The sequence below is a fragment of the Syngnathus leptorhynchus genome, chromosome 8, assembly GCF_054491065.1.
Source record: "Syngnathus leptorhynchus isolate UIUO chromosome 8, UIUO_Slep, whole genome shotgun sequence".
Taxonomy (NCBI): Eukaryota; Metazoa; Chordata; class Actinopteri; order Syngnathiformes; family Syngnathidae; genus Syngnathus; species Syngnathus leptorhynchus.
Genome location: NC_141202.1, coordinates 2,553,749 through 2,571,213, shown reverse-complemented (window position 1 = coordinate 2,571,213; position 17,465 = coordinate 2,553,749). Strand labels below are relative to the sequence as shown.

The window sequence follows — 17,465 nt, the reverse complement described above, 5'->3', positions numbered from 1 at the left end:
AATTTCCGTAGTTTAGATGCTTTATATAATATCTTGTGTTTTTTGTCATCTGTCTATAACGTCGTGTTTTTTTAGATGAACAAAACGGCTTTGAGAAGAGTCCTTATGGAGGCTACCAAAGAAAGTTCTCCAGCTTTACGGCAGGGGGTGCTAGTGATCCCGGGCTGCTTCATGTGCCTACCTGTAGAAGAAGAGACCTCCATTTCACATTTTCAGTGAACAGCTGAGGAGCAGTCGTTTAATTGTTTGGTTTACATTCGTTATGTTTTTTTGTCTTACGTTTTTACATTTCGTTTTCGAGGATTACATATCCAAATGATTTTCAACGATGGATTTTCGGTCGAAGCAGGAGGTCATCAGTAAAGGAAGAGCAACTCCGGAGTTAAAAGGTTTAATTCGGACAGCGGGACTTGGGAACGGAGTGGTACGTTTTTGATTCAATGTACTTTATTGAGTGTTTTTATGTGCAAAGACTGCTGATATGAGATTTTAATTAAAATAGTTCAAATTAAATAATGAATAAGCCACACTAGAGCAGCGGTCCCCAACCTTTTTTTTGTGACATGGTTAGGTGCCGGACAAATTTAACCGGGGGGGGGGTGACGTCAGTGCGTTCCGAGTCATGAACTTCACCGCACGTCACTGGTTGGAATACATTATTTGCTGTTTTCAATCATCGTTTTCAGTCAAATTAACTGTCAAATTAAGTGGGGTGCCATCTATTGGTCGCCCGTTGAATTACACCCTAAATAGCAGAAAGCGGAGCAAAATAGTTATGAACTGTAAAAATATCAGCGAGAATGTAATGGACCTTTCAAAAAAAATAATCAGGACGAATTGTGTGTATATATTATTATGCTATGTAATATTAAGCATTATATATTTATTTTGAATGACTCGGCTAGAATCAGAGTCTGCACTTGTCTACAATTCATTGGCGATCCATATTAAAACGTGTCATCATGGTAGACTCCGTTCCAGTGAAACAATATGACGCTAATATAATATTCCATCTTGTATAATTGCATGTCACACACAGTGGATACGGATCGTAGCCACCTGTTTCCATTCCAGCCCGTCTCAGCCTCCATCCAATGGGAGCGAGCGGGGGTGGCTGGTGAGTTGGGGGCGGAGGAAGAGCAGAGAAGTTGGAGGAGAGAGTGAGAGACGCTCATCCGCGTCCACGCAGAGCCGTGATTGAGTGGAAGCACACGTATTCAATCACTTGGCTCAAGCTGACGGGCGCGTGTACATATTTGGGCTGTTTTTCTTTTTTTTTTTTTTTTGTTGCCGAGGGAGACGCGCAAGCCACAGGTTGACACATCCGGTCATGGCTCGTCGTCCGCGAGCGACCACCGTGTCCGGCGGCGACGTCGACGTGGGCCCCGCGGACGGCTCGCCCGGGATGGGGAAGCACGCCGAGTGAAGCGCGTCGAACGAGGAGGAGAGAGGAGAGGAGCAGAGGAGAGGGGGCGTCGGAGCGTCGGGACGCCGTGCGCAAAGCTCGAGAGGCGGGTTGGTGGACCTGTGGAGGAAGCCTCATGAACGGAGGCGAGAGGGGGGCGAAGAGAGACACAGAGACAGACAGACAGAGAGAGAGAACGAGGGAGGATGGCATGGCTGTAACAACATGAAAAAGAAAAAAAGTGGGGTGCTCTGTCTTCATCCAGCCAAGTGATCCAAACACATCTGCTCTGGGGGAGTGGAAGAGAAGAGGTAGGTAGAAACCGTGCCAGGGGGTCTGGTTATGTCACACCAAAAAAAAAAAAAGTAGGCTATTGTTTTTGATCTCACCGAAGCTTCTCCAGGAGCCGTCCATCTCCCGGCTGAGAAACAACCCGAGAACATGCTATCGTAAATATCGCTAGTGCATGAGTAATGTGCTTCTCCTCTGATTGTTTAATTTCCTTCATCCAGTCAGGTGGCGTCCACCTGATGCTTTCCGTGTCTTCCGAGGCATCGGCGTAACTGTTTGTGTTTGTCCCCACCAGACAAGAGGCTGTGACCATGGAGCCTCCTCCCTCTCTGAGCCTGGCTCTCCTCGGAGGCAGCGAGGACGAAGACCAGCGTTTCCTCCTCCCGCTGGCTGGCATCTCCCACCCGGCCGCCTCCGCCGGTCAGGGTCCGGGCTCCAACCACTCCAACCACACGGCGCCGTCCAGCCTGGGCCGCCTCAACGGCAGCAACCCGTCGCCGTCCCCCGCCGCCACGCCGTCGTCCCTGCCCAAGTTGTCGACGGCGGGGCCGCCGGCCATCCCTAATGCCTTGCACCCCACCAGCACCCCGCTCTCTTCCTGCTTGGGCTCGCAGCACAGTCTGAGCGGGGACAACTCGCCCATCTACAACGCCCTCTTTTACTCCTCCCACTCGCCCTCCATGGATCGCGAGAGGGACCGGGAACGCGGGTGCAAACACAGACAGGCCAGTCCCTTGGTCCACCGCAGGGACAGCAACCCCTTCACCGAGATCGCCATGAGCTCCTGCAAGTACACGGGCGGCGTCATGAAGCCCCTGAGCCGCCTCAGCGCCTCCCGGAGGAACCTCATCGAATCGGACAGCAGCGAAACCAAAGAGGGCGGGGTTTCCGCTGTTGCCGGGGCGGCCGGAGGTCACGACCGGCAGCGGGAAGCCCCTCCTACCTCCTTGCTCAGCCAGTCCTCCACCAATCAGCCGCCCCTCCAGAGCCCGCCGGAAATTATCATTTCATCCAAAGAAGACTCGCCGTACCCCAGGGCAGGATATGACATCAGCGACACCGCCTCCAACCAGATGTCCATCTACCACCAGAACCACGCTCTGGTGGAGAGTCGCCGGGCGCAACCGGGGAGGGGCGCCAGTCAGGGCGCCTCGGGGGCGGTGGGAACCGGCGCCAGGGCCGGCACCACCAAGGCCCACAAACGGAAGAACCAAAACATTGGCTACAAACTGGGTCATCGCAGGGCGCTGTTTGAAAAGAGGAAGCGATTGAGCGACTACGCTCTCATCTTCGGGATGTTCGGAATTGTCGTCATGGTGATCGAGACGGAGCTGTCCTGGGGCGTCTACAACAAGGTGAGACCATGTGAAATGGTAATATCAAATCCTGTGCTGTTGCATTGTGAGAATCCCAATCTTTGGCTGAGGCCTCAAATCCAGGTCCAGAACGTAAACCCTGTCACGTTTTCTCTTTCGCCACAGGTGCTTCTTCTGCACCTGTGGCTGAACACAACCTGGACCCGCATGTCCTATCAAATCCAATAAAAATGTCGCTTAGCTGTCTGAGGGGATGGATGAGATTTTTAAAGATCTTATATTCCAGTCCTAGCGATTGGGATTCCGGTGAAGTTCTAGGTTTGATGCTGGAGGTGTGCGCCCAGTGATGTAATACCACGATAAAGAGAACAAGGGGGGCGGGGATTGTAGATTATCAGCAGGAGGCCAGCATCTCATTTATCTGCGTAATGGTGAGTGGAATAAGACGAATGGTGCCCGAGCAGCGATTGTCTGTTTATCTTGGCCAAGTCCTTTTTGTTTTTAGCGTGACATAGCACAAAAGGTCAACCGGTGGGGGGGCACGGCTAATAAAGTGGAACCAGCGTACGGATGGACGACGCGCACAGGTAGCCAGCCGCTGGATTTTGGGCCAGTGGGCGTGTCTGGCGTTATGATTACAGAGAGGGATATCTGTCTGGGTCATTTTCCCCGAGCGCGGCGCTTTGAAAGCTTTCCCTCCCCGTTCATTACATCCTAAACTGCCCCCGACTCTTTTTCATTAAGGGAATTGTGCCGTTTGAATTGTTTCTACACATTCATCATTGTCTCTTTTCTTTTTCCCGTCAGCCTCTGGTGTGATCTTTCTGTCTCTTTTTTCTTCTTCTTTTATTCCGGCTGTCTGTTTATTTGGCTTTTCTTTCTTTGACGTCACTTTTTTTTTTTTTCCTGTGTGTTTTTGTTAATGTTAATTGACAACTTGAGTCGAACTTGAGACAAATTGATTTGTCAGTATTTACTGTCACTGGAGCGCAATGGATTCATTTCCCAACTTTTTTTTTTTTTTCTTTATGGATGCATTTGTTGTCTTCTTGTTGTTGAGCAAGGCCCAGCTGCTTCGTGTAGTGTCCAAAAATAGAGATGAAAAATAAGAATGGAACTGAGGAGGGTGTGTTGTTTGTGTTACTGCAAGAGGGCAAATACTGTACGCGCATTGATTTGAAAATTGAGCATACAATTCAATTCGATCCAATACAAATAAATGTCTTTATAAAGGTAATAAGGTTCATTTAGGACTGGCACTGTCGCATCACTTCTTCTTCCAAAGAAGTTGAAGCTCATTAGAAAGTTTGGATTCCAGATGCTTGTTTACTGATTAGCCAATTATTTGTCAGGCTTTCACACACTTTGCAGTATTGAACTATGAAATAATTCATGAGTCGGCGGGAAAAAAAGTGGCCCCTCTGGCAGAATTGTGGCTTTTCATACAAAAGGAGCCTTTGAATACTCAAGCTTGATTTGTTTGTACGCCTGGACTCTTTGCGGCTGGCTTTATTACTACTCTGCAAAAATACACAACTGATTTCCATTCTTCCATTACAAAGGGCACGGGCCACGGAAGAGCCCATTTCATTCTTATGAAGTTCCAGAAATTTGATTTGCTCATTATTGCACAATGGGCAATTTATTTTTTGTCATTTCCCTTCAGTTTTTTTCATGAATAATGCATGAGATCATATTTGGCTTACTTAACTCGGACATATGTGGAATGCAGCAGAACCTCGAAGGTCGAACCCCAGATGGTCCTGGATATAAAATAAAAATAGGGAAAAAAAATTATCTTGATTAAATTTGGAATTTTCACACTTGTAGACTCACCTGAGCCTCCTTCTAAAGGATTCCGTGATGGGATTTCCCAGCGTCAGATTAAAGTGAGAGCTTGGCGGTTTGACACACGTCTCTATCTGAGAATAACCGAGGCAGGCTGCACGAACTCTAGGGACCGTAGCGTGAGGCCTGTCAGATCAATGCGTCATTAGAAGAAGGCCCACGTGGCTCCTTAGTGGCCCCCGGGCCTACCATGACTTGTCTTGAGCCCGCTGATGATGAAACACTCCCAGCTATTTTGGGGGAAACGCACAGCTGTGGTCAACATCACCTGTCAATACGCACAAACTGTACAGCTAGCTGCTACGTGTGTGTGTGTCGGTAGCGGAACTATGAGGAATGTTTGAACATTTTCTTTAGAATATAATGTATGTCCCCCCCCCCCCCCCCCCACACACACACACACTTGTCTAAACACAGCAATCAGATTGATATTACATTTGTGGAATATGAGTTAAGCAGCAAAATCCAACCGTTTCTATCCATCTCAGGGGGCGGCCATTTTGTCACTTGATGTCGACTGAAAATGACATCACCAGCCAGGTCACAACCAATGACGGCTCAGCTTAAAAAAAATGGTGAGCCGTGATTGGTTGTGACCTGGTAAGCGTGATGTCATTTTCTGTCGACAACAAGTGGTCGCTCCACAATGTTTATCTTCTGGTTCTCCTCTCAGAAGATCTTTGGAAATGGTGGTTCACTGCACTTAGTGTTCTCGTAGTCCCCTGGGCGAGCTTTTTCTCCAAGTAGCTGGCCAGTCGCTCCACTCAAAACCGACAGGGAATTAAACTGGCCCCGTCATTGACGTATATATATTCTCCGAGGATGTCATCAACCGTCTTAGTCATGTGTCACCTCTTCTCATTGTCACCATCTTCCTATATCGCCTTCAGGCTTCTGAGAGCCACCGCATCCCTCAGGTCTTGTTGTTAACGGTAACAAATTTGGATAGTTTGACTTTTAGCTGGAGTGTGGTGAAAAGTTGGACTTTTGCTTCATTCAGTCTTGTGACCTGATGAAAGCATGGCTGTGTGTGTGATTGTATCCGGCTAAGGTGACAATGGCCGCTCTCCCTCCTTCCATCCCGTCTGTTTCCCTGGAGACTGATTGCAAGAAAGCGCCACTTTGACAGCAAGAGAGGCTCAAGGCTAACTCTTTCCGACGCAATCGAAACGTACGCACATTCATATTCATCTGCAGCAGCACATGTCATGGAAAAACATATGGCCTTTGCCTATCTCAATACCAGCCTTAAAAAAAAAATGACGCTTTGCTTTTGCAGAGTTCTCACCGTCGTTATCTGTCCCATCAGTTGGGCAGCTTTAAGTTGAATGCGAGCAGAGAGTTTACAGTCGTCGTAAACTTGTTACATCTTCAATAAACACCTGAGAGCATGGTCCATTAGTGCTCACGTCTAGCCGCTAATGTCAAAACACCCCTTACACCGACCGTGATTGTGGTTTGTTTTGACTCGGTTTCCTCTTCCTCATACTTACGTTGACCTTGTTTTTTTTTGTTTTTTTTGTCAGTTTAATTTCTATCTCCTGCTCGTAAATGTTTGCACCTCGTTGTAAACACTCCATTTATATTCCCGCTGGCAACCCTTGATTGTCCATCTAGCCAACTTTTGTCCAGAGTACGTTTGTAGTGAAGTGCTTTTTCATAACCACTCTGCACTCATCCACTTTTGCTGTCTTGAAAATGGTCGCTCTTTGAATATGTCGTATTTTTATGCCAAAGGCGACACTTTAATCACATGTTGAATGGTTTTTTTTTTTTTTTCAAAGCCATCCCGTTGGTCTATATAGATAAATTCAGGAAAAAAAATCTTATGATTAACATTTTACCCCCAGCTAGCTTACATGTGTGTAAGATTTTGTTTTTATCTCCCTGATGGGTGCCGGCCAGACGTCCCAATACTTTTGTCCATATGTTATGAGTGCCCATATTACGCACATAAAGACAAGAATGAACACAAAACAACACTCTCCAGTTACGCTACATTGTCGTTATTGCTATTGAGTCATAACATCCTCAAACAAATTCGTAAGTCCCATTCAGCCGAGAGTCATTTGCTTATTTACACCTGTAAAACTTATTGGCTGGTTGCCTGGCAACCCCGCCGAGACTATTGTAACGCTCGGTATTACAAGCTCATGTAATGGATGACCTGAGCTATTCATGTTCTGTGCACACAGATTGCGTAAACCATGTGTGATTCAGTTGACCTTAAAATGACAGGGGCCAAATTATCCACATTGTACATTATAATAAGAACACTGTCGCTGTTGTTGCCACGCCGATTCGGAGTCGTGGACAAAAGACGTGTCACTCACGCACACTTTTTGACAAACACTGTCAAAGAGGTATGATCCTGATTATATTTAGAAATTTGATGCCCCTTATGAATATATATTTTATTTATGTATTTAATCTAAATAAATGAAATAGTATTAATAATATTGATGTTAGATTTATTTATTTACTCATAAAACCAAAATATTATACAAAACACTTCATAGTCTTTATATAAAAAGTCTGTTCAACTGCCAAGTGAAATCATTTTCGCCTCAATAATGTGATATTGAATTTAATATTATACAAACATGAAGCAAATATTGCTACCTGTAGTATATTCCCCCCCCCCCCCCCCCCTCATTTCCTGTCCTCCTTAATGTTAAAATGGCATCCAGGTGACTCCGACAGGCTCCAAAGTGATTTTTTTACTCTCAAAACAGCTAAATTGAACAAAAGCAGAGCACCGCGAGAGCAGATAAAATAAAATAAGGTTGCAAGTCGCTGGTGTGACACTGTGTTTACAGTCAGGCCGCTGAGCTCGGTATTTTTCTCATTAACAAGACAAGCGGCGTTTCCTTTGCAGTCACTTTGCTCCAGTGAGTACAAATGAGATGTTGGCAATGGGGGGAGTGAGACAGGAAAAGAGGGAAATAAAAAGCAGACAACAGCTTGCAGCCCTAGTGTTGCGCTGTGGCCCATAACAACAACCACTAACTACTCACTCACTTCACTGACTCAATGATATTCTGCATATGGTTCCAAAATCCAGTCTTTGACTTTACTTCCTTGATCAACAGTAGGACAAAATTCAATCAATTGATGATTTTTTTTTTTTTATCGTTACAGTAAATGATTTTTAATCATGTACTCATAATAGCAATTTTTCTAAAACTAGAATAAAAACTGACTACAATGAAAAATCCCCAAACCATTATAACCTTATGTGGCTGCAGCACTGGCGGAACTGGGGGCAAGAATATGGAAGGGGGTCTGCAAAACAAAAACTTCCAAATTTTCCCCCCCACAAATGTTCCTAAAACGCTGAGATGATATTTTCCCTTTGGTTGACAGGTGGATGTTTTACGAGTGACAGAAATCAATGTTGGGAAGCTTGCGTGTTTACATCCAGCTGCATTTCCACTTATTTTGGGCGGGAGCCGCAATAGACAAGATAACACACTGACACACTCTATTTTCCAGGACACTGACTCCCAATATATATTCATGAACCGATGCAGATTGTGCTTAATCACCTCATGAGGGAGACTCAGTAGTCAGCCACTAAATTAAGACTCCAAGTGCATGCCGGCATGAAGCTTTGACTCGGCCACTAAGAGGTACATTAAACCTGAAGCATTCACAGCAGCAAAATTATTTGGGGGAAAAAAATTTATAAAAAAGTTCGCTGCCATCACTAGTATAGGAATAAAAAGGAAATGAGCTCTCCAGTCAGACTTGGATTGCTTTTGTGAGCTAATCAATATAAGCTCAGTTCAATTACAATATTGAATTAGGCTGCATACTCTAACACAGGGGTGTTAAAATTATTTTTGTCACGGGCCGCATTATAGTTTGCTTGAAAGGGCCATTAAAAAAAATAAATGTATGAACGTCTCGTATTGTGTATATATAGTATAGGCTACACAACAAACTGATGAATAACTAGTTTTCAAAACAGAGACTAATACAAACTGTTCAAAAATTAAAAAAATGAAATATTGAAATCAAATATTTAAAAATAAAAAAAATAAAAAAATAAAAATGGTCATAAAAATTCCTAACAATACCTCTAATTTTCAAAAGTGAAAACAATTTGAAATTTTGGAATTGACATGAATTCGATGCACAATTTCTCTTCGCGGGCCACCTAAAATGATGTGACGGGCCGTAGCTGGCCCCCGGGCCTCGATTTAGACACCTATGCTCAAACACATCTCAGAGCTCGTGACATTAAACAAGACAAAAAGTCATTTAAACATCAAGTGCAAATTTTTGGGACGAGACATGATGCTGAGGTCACCTTTTTTTTTTTCTTTTTCCTTTTTTTTTTTAATCTACTCTTGCCTTCAATCCCCTCAGAACTAATTAGAAGCCTTTCGAGGAGACTTTTATCAGTTATTGGATTGGACTGCCACTATCCCAAGTGGTTCCGTATTTCCCTGATAACGTGCACTATGCTATTAACACGCCCGTACCTGCAACTGGCCGTTAACAGCCGACGCAATCTCACGATGGTCTCCAGACGCCATTGTGAGCCTCCGCGTAGTTTTCGAGTATGCAGTAGTTAAACTAATGAAGAGAAATAACAGTCATCCGCAATGTCACCCTGGAGTGTGCTAAATCTCTCTGCGAAGGCTCGCGCAAAATCAACTTTTGGATTCTGTGCTGACGTCGGGAAAACTGGATTAGAGGAACAATTTGATATTAAAAAAAAAAAAAAAGATGTGATATCCAACTGTGTGTGTGAAGCCAGTGGGTCTCTTTCCTCATGACAAGTTTTATTGACGAGCGAAACCGTTGTTTAATCCGGCACACACTTTAAATATGATTCTGTATTGAGACACAGTGTTAATGCTCTTAAATCATGGCCGCTCATTAGAAAGAAAGAAAAAAAAAGAGAGAGCTTGCGCTTAAATCTTTAATGTCCACTTATTTTGTGACGGTTCACCGAGTCTTACTGTAGTCCACCTGATGGAGCGAGAGAGAGAGAGAGAGAGAGAGAGGCATTCATGCTGTTGCTACGGCAACCGAACTTAAATGTGACCCGATTTATATGTTGCCGCTGTAGAAATTGAAGATTTTTTTTTTATTTTTAAAACATCCTCATCGTATTTATGTTTTTATTTCTAATCCCATTGAATTGAATGTCACGATAACCCGCTTCTACCGAGGATGTTTTCTTGAGAGTGGAAATGGATTTGATGACTGGAAAGCCCAAATAATGAGTTAAAAAAAAAAAAAAGAGAGAAAATCTCCCATAATGATGCTTGATTGATGGTGCTGAGGAGGGATTATGTCATTCAACTTTTCATTTTTCTTTGACCTATCATAATCAGCATCAGGGCTGAATGATTTAGAAAAATATTATAATAGTGATTATCATCCTTGCAGTTCTTTTTTTCAAGGTCCTCTTCTCGTGTATTTTTTAACAAGCACAAGTCATAAATTAATCAGTATTCAATTTATTTTCTCTGAACGTTTTGGTCTCATCAATTAGGTTTTAGCTCAAATGAAATATGAATTAATATGAAAGTTTGTACTTACTAAACATTGCAATTTCACAAAAATGAAAACAAAAGATTGTGGCAAAAACAGAAAGTCTTAAACAAAATTACAATAATAATGCAATCTCACTCTCACTCTCTCTCTCTCTCTAATCTATCTGTTTGCTAGAGTAGTCCATGGGGGGGGGGGGGGGGGGGTCAAGGAAGCCCCAGAAGTGCTATGAGTTGTATTGATCCAAAGTTCCCCGGTGCATTGATTATAAGCCCCTGTGAAAGTAGACGAGGGAAAGATTTAAAGCTCGGCGGCGGCAGCGCGCTATCGACAGGTGCAATACCTCGGCTCAACCTTTGAAAATCTCTTTGGTAAAACGAATCAGCCCCCAAATGACCCGATATGTCAACGGGTGCATCGTTGTGATGTTTTTTTTTTTTTTTGTGTGTGTGTGTGTCTTGTGCCCGCAGAGCTCCATGTATTCTCTGGCGCTGAAGTGTCTGATCAGCCTGTCTACCGTCATCCTGCTGGGCCTCATCATCGCCTACCACGCACGGGAGGTTCAGGTAAAATGGCTCACTCGTTCTGCGTCATTTAGCCGCTTCGTCCCCAAAAAGATTCTTTCTTCTTGAACACTCACCGGACACGACATTAGGTACACCTGTGAGTCGATGCTGCTGCTTTACTATTCATGTTTAACATCATTTAAGAATACATCATTAGCGGCCACTCGGGACCGGTTAATATGGATTTTTTTTTTTTTACGCTGATAGATTCTGATGAAAAGATTAGCATCTGTATGATATCTTATAGTCAGCTACATGGCGGCCATTTTGTTTTTAATGTGATTGCTACAGTGAGATCCATACAAATGTCATCATCACAGGAAAAAAAGTTAGATGCGTCGAAAAAGATTTCTTGTGTTTTGTCGTGCTAACGCTACAGTCGTAGAAAACGTAAGCACGCTTATAGCTGAGCGTAGCCTCGCTGTGCAGCTGTTCCGACACAGGTCTATTCCCTTCCTAATGCATTCCATCCCTCGGGCGCCTTCGGGGGCCCAGGTGTGTGTCCGCCTCACCAATTAATGCCATTAGCGGCCGTCACGACGGCATCGACTACGACCACGTATGCTGTAGCTAGACCGCGCCAATCGACCGCGCGCGTGCGTCTCCATGTATGAGATTTTGTCGTTTTGGCTAATCCAACCTCAGCGTGCTCATTGGGCCGGCGGTTTCATCATTCATCGTACATCGACTATTCATGTGAGCCTTGCGGGGAGCTGGGAGTGCCCCCCCAGACCAGCTATTACTCCCCATCACAAACCGCAATCATCCATCAGGCCTCATGCTGGTTTAATACCGCTACTAGCTTACATTACGTCATGCGCTAGCCTAGTGCGATGCGTTCGGGGAGGATTCATTGATAAAGTCATAAAAACGCTCACTGTGGAAGTAACACGTTACGAGGGGGAGATGAAGAAGCCGCGCTGACGAGAGGAAAAGCGTTTCCGTGATTCTGCTTGATGAAATCACAGGAGTAGCTCTGGAAAATGTGACTGTGACGCGGTGGAGGATGTTGGCAGTCTCGACACGAACGGTTCGTTTGAGCAATTCCACTGCAACATAAACTAAAGCGGGGTACACGTGAAAATATTTTAACACCTTAACTTGGGCTGAATTAATTTGTATCAATTGATAGGAATTTATTGTTGGGCCAAATATCGAATATTTTGGGATTGGGATATTGTACTGAAAAGTCGATTTGAATAATTGGGTATTCAGATAGATAGATTTTTTGTTGGTTGGCAATTTTCTTCTCTAGAAACACTAGTAGCAAATCTCTGCCCATAGATTTTGGTCTGTGAAATGTTGGTTTATGAACGGTGGTCATGACCCACTACGGCCACCCCATAGTTCCGCCCTTGAGTAACATTTAAAACAAGTCAACTTTTTCCACAGCACATCGTACATGTATGTATTTTTTTCTTCTTCCTTGGTTGGTCGCGTGTGACTTTTTTCTCCTTGGCTATCAGACAGAGGACGAATGGATGGATGGATTGTTTGGCCTGAAAGTACACAAAATTATTCAACGCGGGGGGGGGGGCTCGACCGGGTGTAGCGAAAAGAAAAAGCGGAAAGAGGCTGACAGACTCTGTTGGGCGTGTACACACCGTGCCAGTTGCTGACAAACAATAAAATGATACATTTGGGTTTTGCTTCTCCGTATGCTTTCCATTTTCACCTTTTTGATCATTATTGTGCAAAGTTACAAGCTAGACAAAGTAGAAATAAAAGGAATTATTTGCTTGATTAATTACAATAAATTAGTTTTTTTTAAAAAGCACTAAAATAAAAGTCATATTTTTTTTAAGGAAACCTGTAAGAACAATCTCATAATATTACACTATTTTTTTCTGAGAAAGATATAAAAAAAATATGAAAAAATAATCTTATACTCTCGAAATAAAATGTCTCTTCATTAAAAAATACGATTTTCATCCGTAATAATTGGCCTTTTTTGTTCATTAAAAAATACTTTATTCATGCCGGGTTGTTGGATTTATGTGATGACATGTCACAGTGATATTAGAGCTTTTAATTGGCCCTCTGTTCAGGTAAGGAGAAGCGATGGGCTCATTGAACATAACGCCATCCCATAATATTGTGCTCTTTTCCCTTCATAGCCTCGCGGGGAAAAAAAAAAAAGTGTGCAGCATACGTCAACATTCTAGTTGTTTGCCTCCATACACGAACATTTGTTTTGAACATCAATACAACGCAATATTTACATAACAAAGCGCTTTGTCCGGACGCGTCGCTCAGCGGGCAGCGCAACGCTGAAGGCGCAATCACATCGATTATACAGAGTAAACGTTTTCCTCGTTTGTTTGTTCCCTCACGTCATTATACGAAAAAAAAAAGTGACACCTGTCGGGCGTTTTCTGTTTACTTCCAGAATATCAAATTTTGCTTTGATTCTTGATTATCGTCGCTGCATGCAAAATGAAAAACATTTGTCCAATCACGATAGACATCTCACATCTTCGGACGCACTCTTCGTCGGGGATATAACAGGATATTACATTCCCTCACACACTTTATAGAGCGTTTCTGTTATAAGATTCCGTCGGCGTCTTAGCACCTTCCCTGGGTATCTTCCTTCTCTTTTTCTTTCCTTTTTTTTTCTTCCTCCATCTGTCTTTATCGCATTACGTCTGCCTCTCTTGTCTTCCACCGGGACTCAATTCAATTTGCCCGTCGATTTCTTCCTCTGTTCTGGCTCAGCATCCAGCATCTTCACCTATTCACCCCGACGTGCCCATCTCGCCCTCGAAAAGCCCTTTTGTAACTTTTTGGACTCTTTTCACACGCCCCGGCTTGATCAAATTCATTTAACCGCTCGCTTTGCGTCTCTTCGGCGTCTTCGCTAATCTGTCAGGGAGGCGGGACAGGCCCAGCCGTGCTCGGCATGAAAGCGTCGTTCATCTGTAATCGCAGCCGACTGCAAATCTCTGCTTGATTCCGTCTTGTCAAGGGAGGGAATGTAAGTTTTCACTCCGGAGGTTGTGAGTGTGGGGCGTCACTCCCCATTACAGACAAAAAGTGAAAGGAAATAGAGAGAAAGATGGAGGCTGACCTGAGAAATTCTTCGTTTTGAGCTGGAGCTGTCGTTTTCTCATTTTCTGCCTTATGTGGAGGCGTTACGTTTATTTTGATTATCTCGTCTCTTTCTGTAGGCCTAAAAAGCAGGATCACGACAGACTTTAAATGAAGACGTGATGTAACGGTTGCGTTCTTCTTTGCTAAATTGTAGTCTCTAACTAACTAAGCATGCTGCCATCTAGTGGTCGAAAGTGGTATCACAACAGGAGTACGAACGTTTCCGTTTCATTGAAAATGATTAGATTTTTTTAATTGTGAAAAGAGCTTGGCAAGATGTAAGCTTAGCAACAAAAAGAGACATTTCTCGTTCAGTAACTTCAAAACACAAGACCTGGAATGTTCTTATGACTCAGTTAATAATGCTCAGGAGAAACCATTGAGGTCCACTGCACTGACAGATTTTCCCGGCTACTGCCACATCTCCTCTCTTGTTATTCCTCCCTAAGACAAAAAAAAAAAAAGTGCTTTCCCTCAACTTGACCTTTTCGCAAAGCGCAATATTCCAAAGTGTTTATGTCGGCACTTATGGCTGTGTTAATTGCCCTGCAAGTAGCCATCAGACCTCGCTGGTTCTGGCTGAAAAAAGTGATGACATTTCAGTGCTGAATAATTTCATCTCCCACGTTTGGAAATAGATCGGCACCGAGTGTTGTGTTAAGAACATTTGGTAGATTTCTAAGAATTGATCAAGCATTCTGTTTCGGAAACCATAAGCTCGATATGAAAATTGTGAATTAAACATTAAGATGAATTAAAGATAAGACAACGTTTCCATCATGGAGTTAACATTAGCTGCCTATAGAATATTCTATCGCTAATTGGCATTTACATATTCCATTTAACCTCATTAATCCCCGACATCTTATGTTCTCTTCGGAATCCTGTCATGTTAATTGAACTTGAAAAATACGACGCAGTGCAACTTCCGAAGTGGAGGACTATTTGTTTCATGATTCTGCTTGAAGGAATTCCCAGTGGGAAATCATGTGGTCAATTAATTTCCTTTATTAACCATACACGCAATGTTCAAAATAGCGTTTACATTTTTTAAAAACAAATCCAATTATTTTGTCTCATCTCGTGTTTCACCCGTGTCACAAATCGTCTCGCTGACTTGCCATCCAAGACCAAAAGAAAAGGCAATAATAAAACACAAATGATCTGACAGCCGACTGTGAAATACAGCGCGAACATCGGCCGTCTCCCTCAGGATGCGTAAAGGTGCCGTGATTGATTGGCCGTTATGTACAACAACGTCAAACATTCGTCTGATTTAGCTCGGCCTGAAATATAATAGTGTTGGATCAAGGAAAAAAAACACCCCGAAGACAACAATGATTCCCACGGAGAACACTGTAAATGGTTATGTGGCTTGGGAGACAAATGAATGAATAAAAAAAAAAAAAAAAAGGAACGAAAATTGCACGATTGCAAAAGCTTGCACCATTCAGACATTTGATGTAGCCAGCGGCAAGTATTTGAAGTTTGGAGCTGTTTGAAGCTTTCTTTCTGTTCTGGGGTCCAACTTTCACTGCCATTTACTCCTCAGGAAATGTTTTACGATATGTTTGTTGTCTGTTTGCAGTCGTTAGCAATCATTTGCTATTGTTAGCAATCGTTAGCAATGAGGAATATGTTTTTAGTCATTTCTAATAATCTTGAGGCCGTCAACGTTTGGCTTTGTCATTTTTCTCAGCCTATCGTTCCTACGGCTCACCAATTGACACGGGAGCAGCGTTGCAAAATCGCTTCAGGTTACGGAGCATCACAATCTCGAAACTTTTGAAGGACCTGAAGTCGGTACGGGTGTAGCTTGAACGCATTCCGAAGCCTCGGCTGAATGGAACGTTTGTTGATGCCGAATTCCATGGCAGGCCGCCGGGTAGACGTTGCCTGTCTTTGTATGTTGGATGTTTTTATCGGTGGTGGCGGCGGCAGGCCTTTCGCCCTCCTTATCAAGGACAGATCCTGTTGAGAAAAAGTTGAATAGCATAAATGGTTCTTCAGCGTGAGGGTTGTAAAGCTTTTAAAACCACCACAAAAAAATGCAGGCAGGGAGAGAAACATTTTATGCAACGATATATTTCCGTTTTCCCGCTGGAGCGTAACAAAAAAATAGATGGGCGTTATTTCATGGTATCGGTACTCGCGACATTGATCGATACCAATATCAGCCCATTTTATGATCAGAAATTATGATACACACATGTATATTTATTTTTCATTTATATTTAATTTTATGTCATTTTAAGGAACATTTCTATCTTGAAGAAACAAAAAATCGACCTCATTTTTTTTTAGGGAAATTTTCTGTATCAAAAGTACTAGCGGTATCGGTAACTACTCAAGAATAATTGAATTCTGACTGACGAGACTTCGGTTGCGTTCCGTTAGCTTCTGTCTTACGCGCCTGCAAGAAAACCAGGCAAACAAATGCAATCAAACAGAAACAAGAGGTGTGTTTGTGTCTTTCAAGAACGAGCAAGAGCGATATGCCTCCAGTCCATTAGCGCGCTTCCAGCATTGCTCAAGTGCGTCAATTCACTTACTTTGCCCGCATTTCACAAATGCTCCATTGATCAACAAGACACCAGCTTGATTCCCTCAAAACTAGCAAACGGAAAAGTACAAAGGGTCATCTTGCTATTTAATATCTGAATGGGCATTTAATGATGCTCACCGCATTGGGAGGAGTAGAGCAGCGTTTTGTTTTTTTTGTCTCGCTGCCATTTATGGGCTCGGTGCAAATTAGCATTGAATGAAGGGAATTTCCCATCGCAAGACGTCTCTGGTGGAATCATCTTTACACCCCGCTTGCTGTTTTTAGACCTTTGTGAAATTCAGCACGTCGCTCGAGTGTGAACATTTTTCCTTTGTCACCTCACCTCACTCCCCCGCTCCGTGTTTACACTCTTGGCTGTGAACAAGTAAGGCTCGGGTGTTTGTCCTTGGAGAGAGAAGGGGGGGGGGGGGGGGGCTTGTCGCCGCAAAAGTCTTGGGACGCTCGGAACTCAATCAAGGCGTTGGATTCTGTCATGACAACTGATGGGAGCAAACAGTTTTATGCTAACAACAAGGCCAATGGGCAGGTGTCCCTATTTTTTTGAAAAACCCAATGTATAATTGTGAAACTAACCAAAAATTACCAGGGTGTGATGTGTCTATTTATGAATGTGTTTGTTTTGCTCCTTTTTCGCCCGTTTGGGGGATTTCCAAGCTATAGGACGTGCACACACTCCCCAGGGGTGCGACTTCGTGTTTGTGTGTGTCTCGTGCGTTGGCTAACTCCTTCGTTGATCAGACGAGTCTTCCCACCTCCCCTCCTTCGGGAAATACCACCCTGCCGACTAATTTGCCGGCATTTTCTTCTTCTCGCTAGACCATCTGGGCGTTTGTGTAAAAAGTTTGCATCCCTTTGTGTGTTTGTCGACC

General features: G+C 43.6%; 1 protein-coding gene across 4 annotated transcripts in view; it reads left to right on the top strand.

Annotated features, from left to right (window-relative positions):
- The first annotated feature begins 221 nt into the window (after nt 1–221).
- Nucleotides 222–17,465, top strand: part of kcnn3 (potassium intermediate/small conductance calcium-activated channel, subfamily N, member 3) — a 38,649-nt gene continuing 21,405 nt past the window's right edge. The window contains exons 1-5 of one of the 4 annotated variants that reach the window (XM_085918749.1): nt 222–424; nt 1,040–1,716; nt 1,800–1,854; nt 1,992–3,051; nt 10,842–10,937. In XM_085918749.1, coding sequence (XP_085774875.1) covers nt 1,847–1,854; nt 1,992–3,051; nt 10,842–10,937 — 1,164 coding nt within the window. In that variant the 5' untranslated portion in view covers nt 222–424; nt 1,040–1,716; nt 1,800–1,846. Of the gene's footprint in view, nt 425–1,039; nt 1,855–1,991; nt 3,052–10,841; nt 10,938–17,465 lie in introns of all 4 variants that reach the window. The other 3 variants (XM_085918750.1, XM_085918748.1, XM_085918751.1) reach the window with 3 other exon arrangements.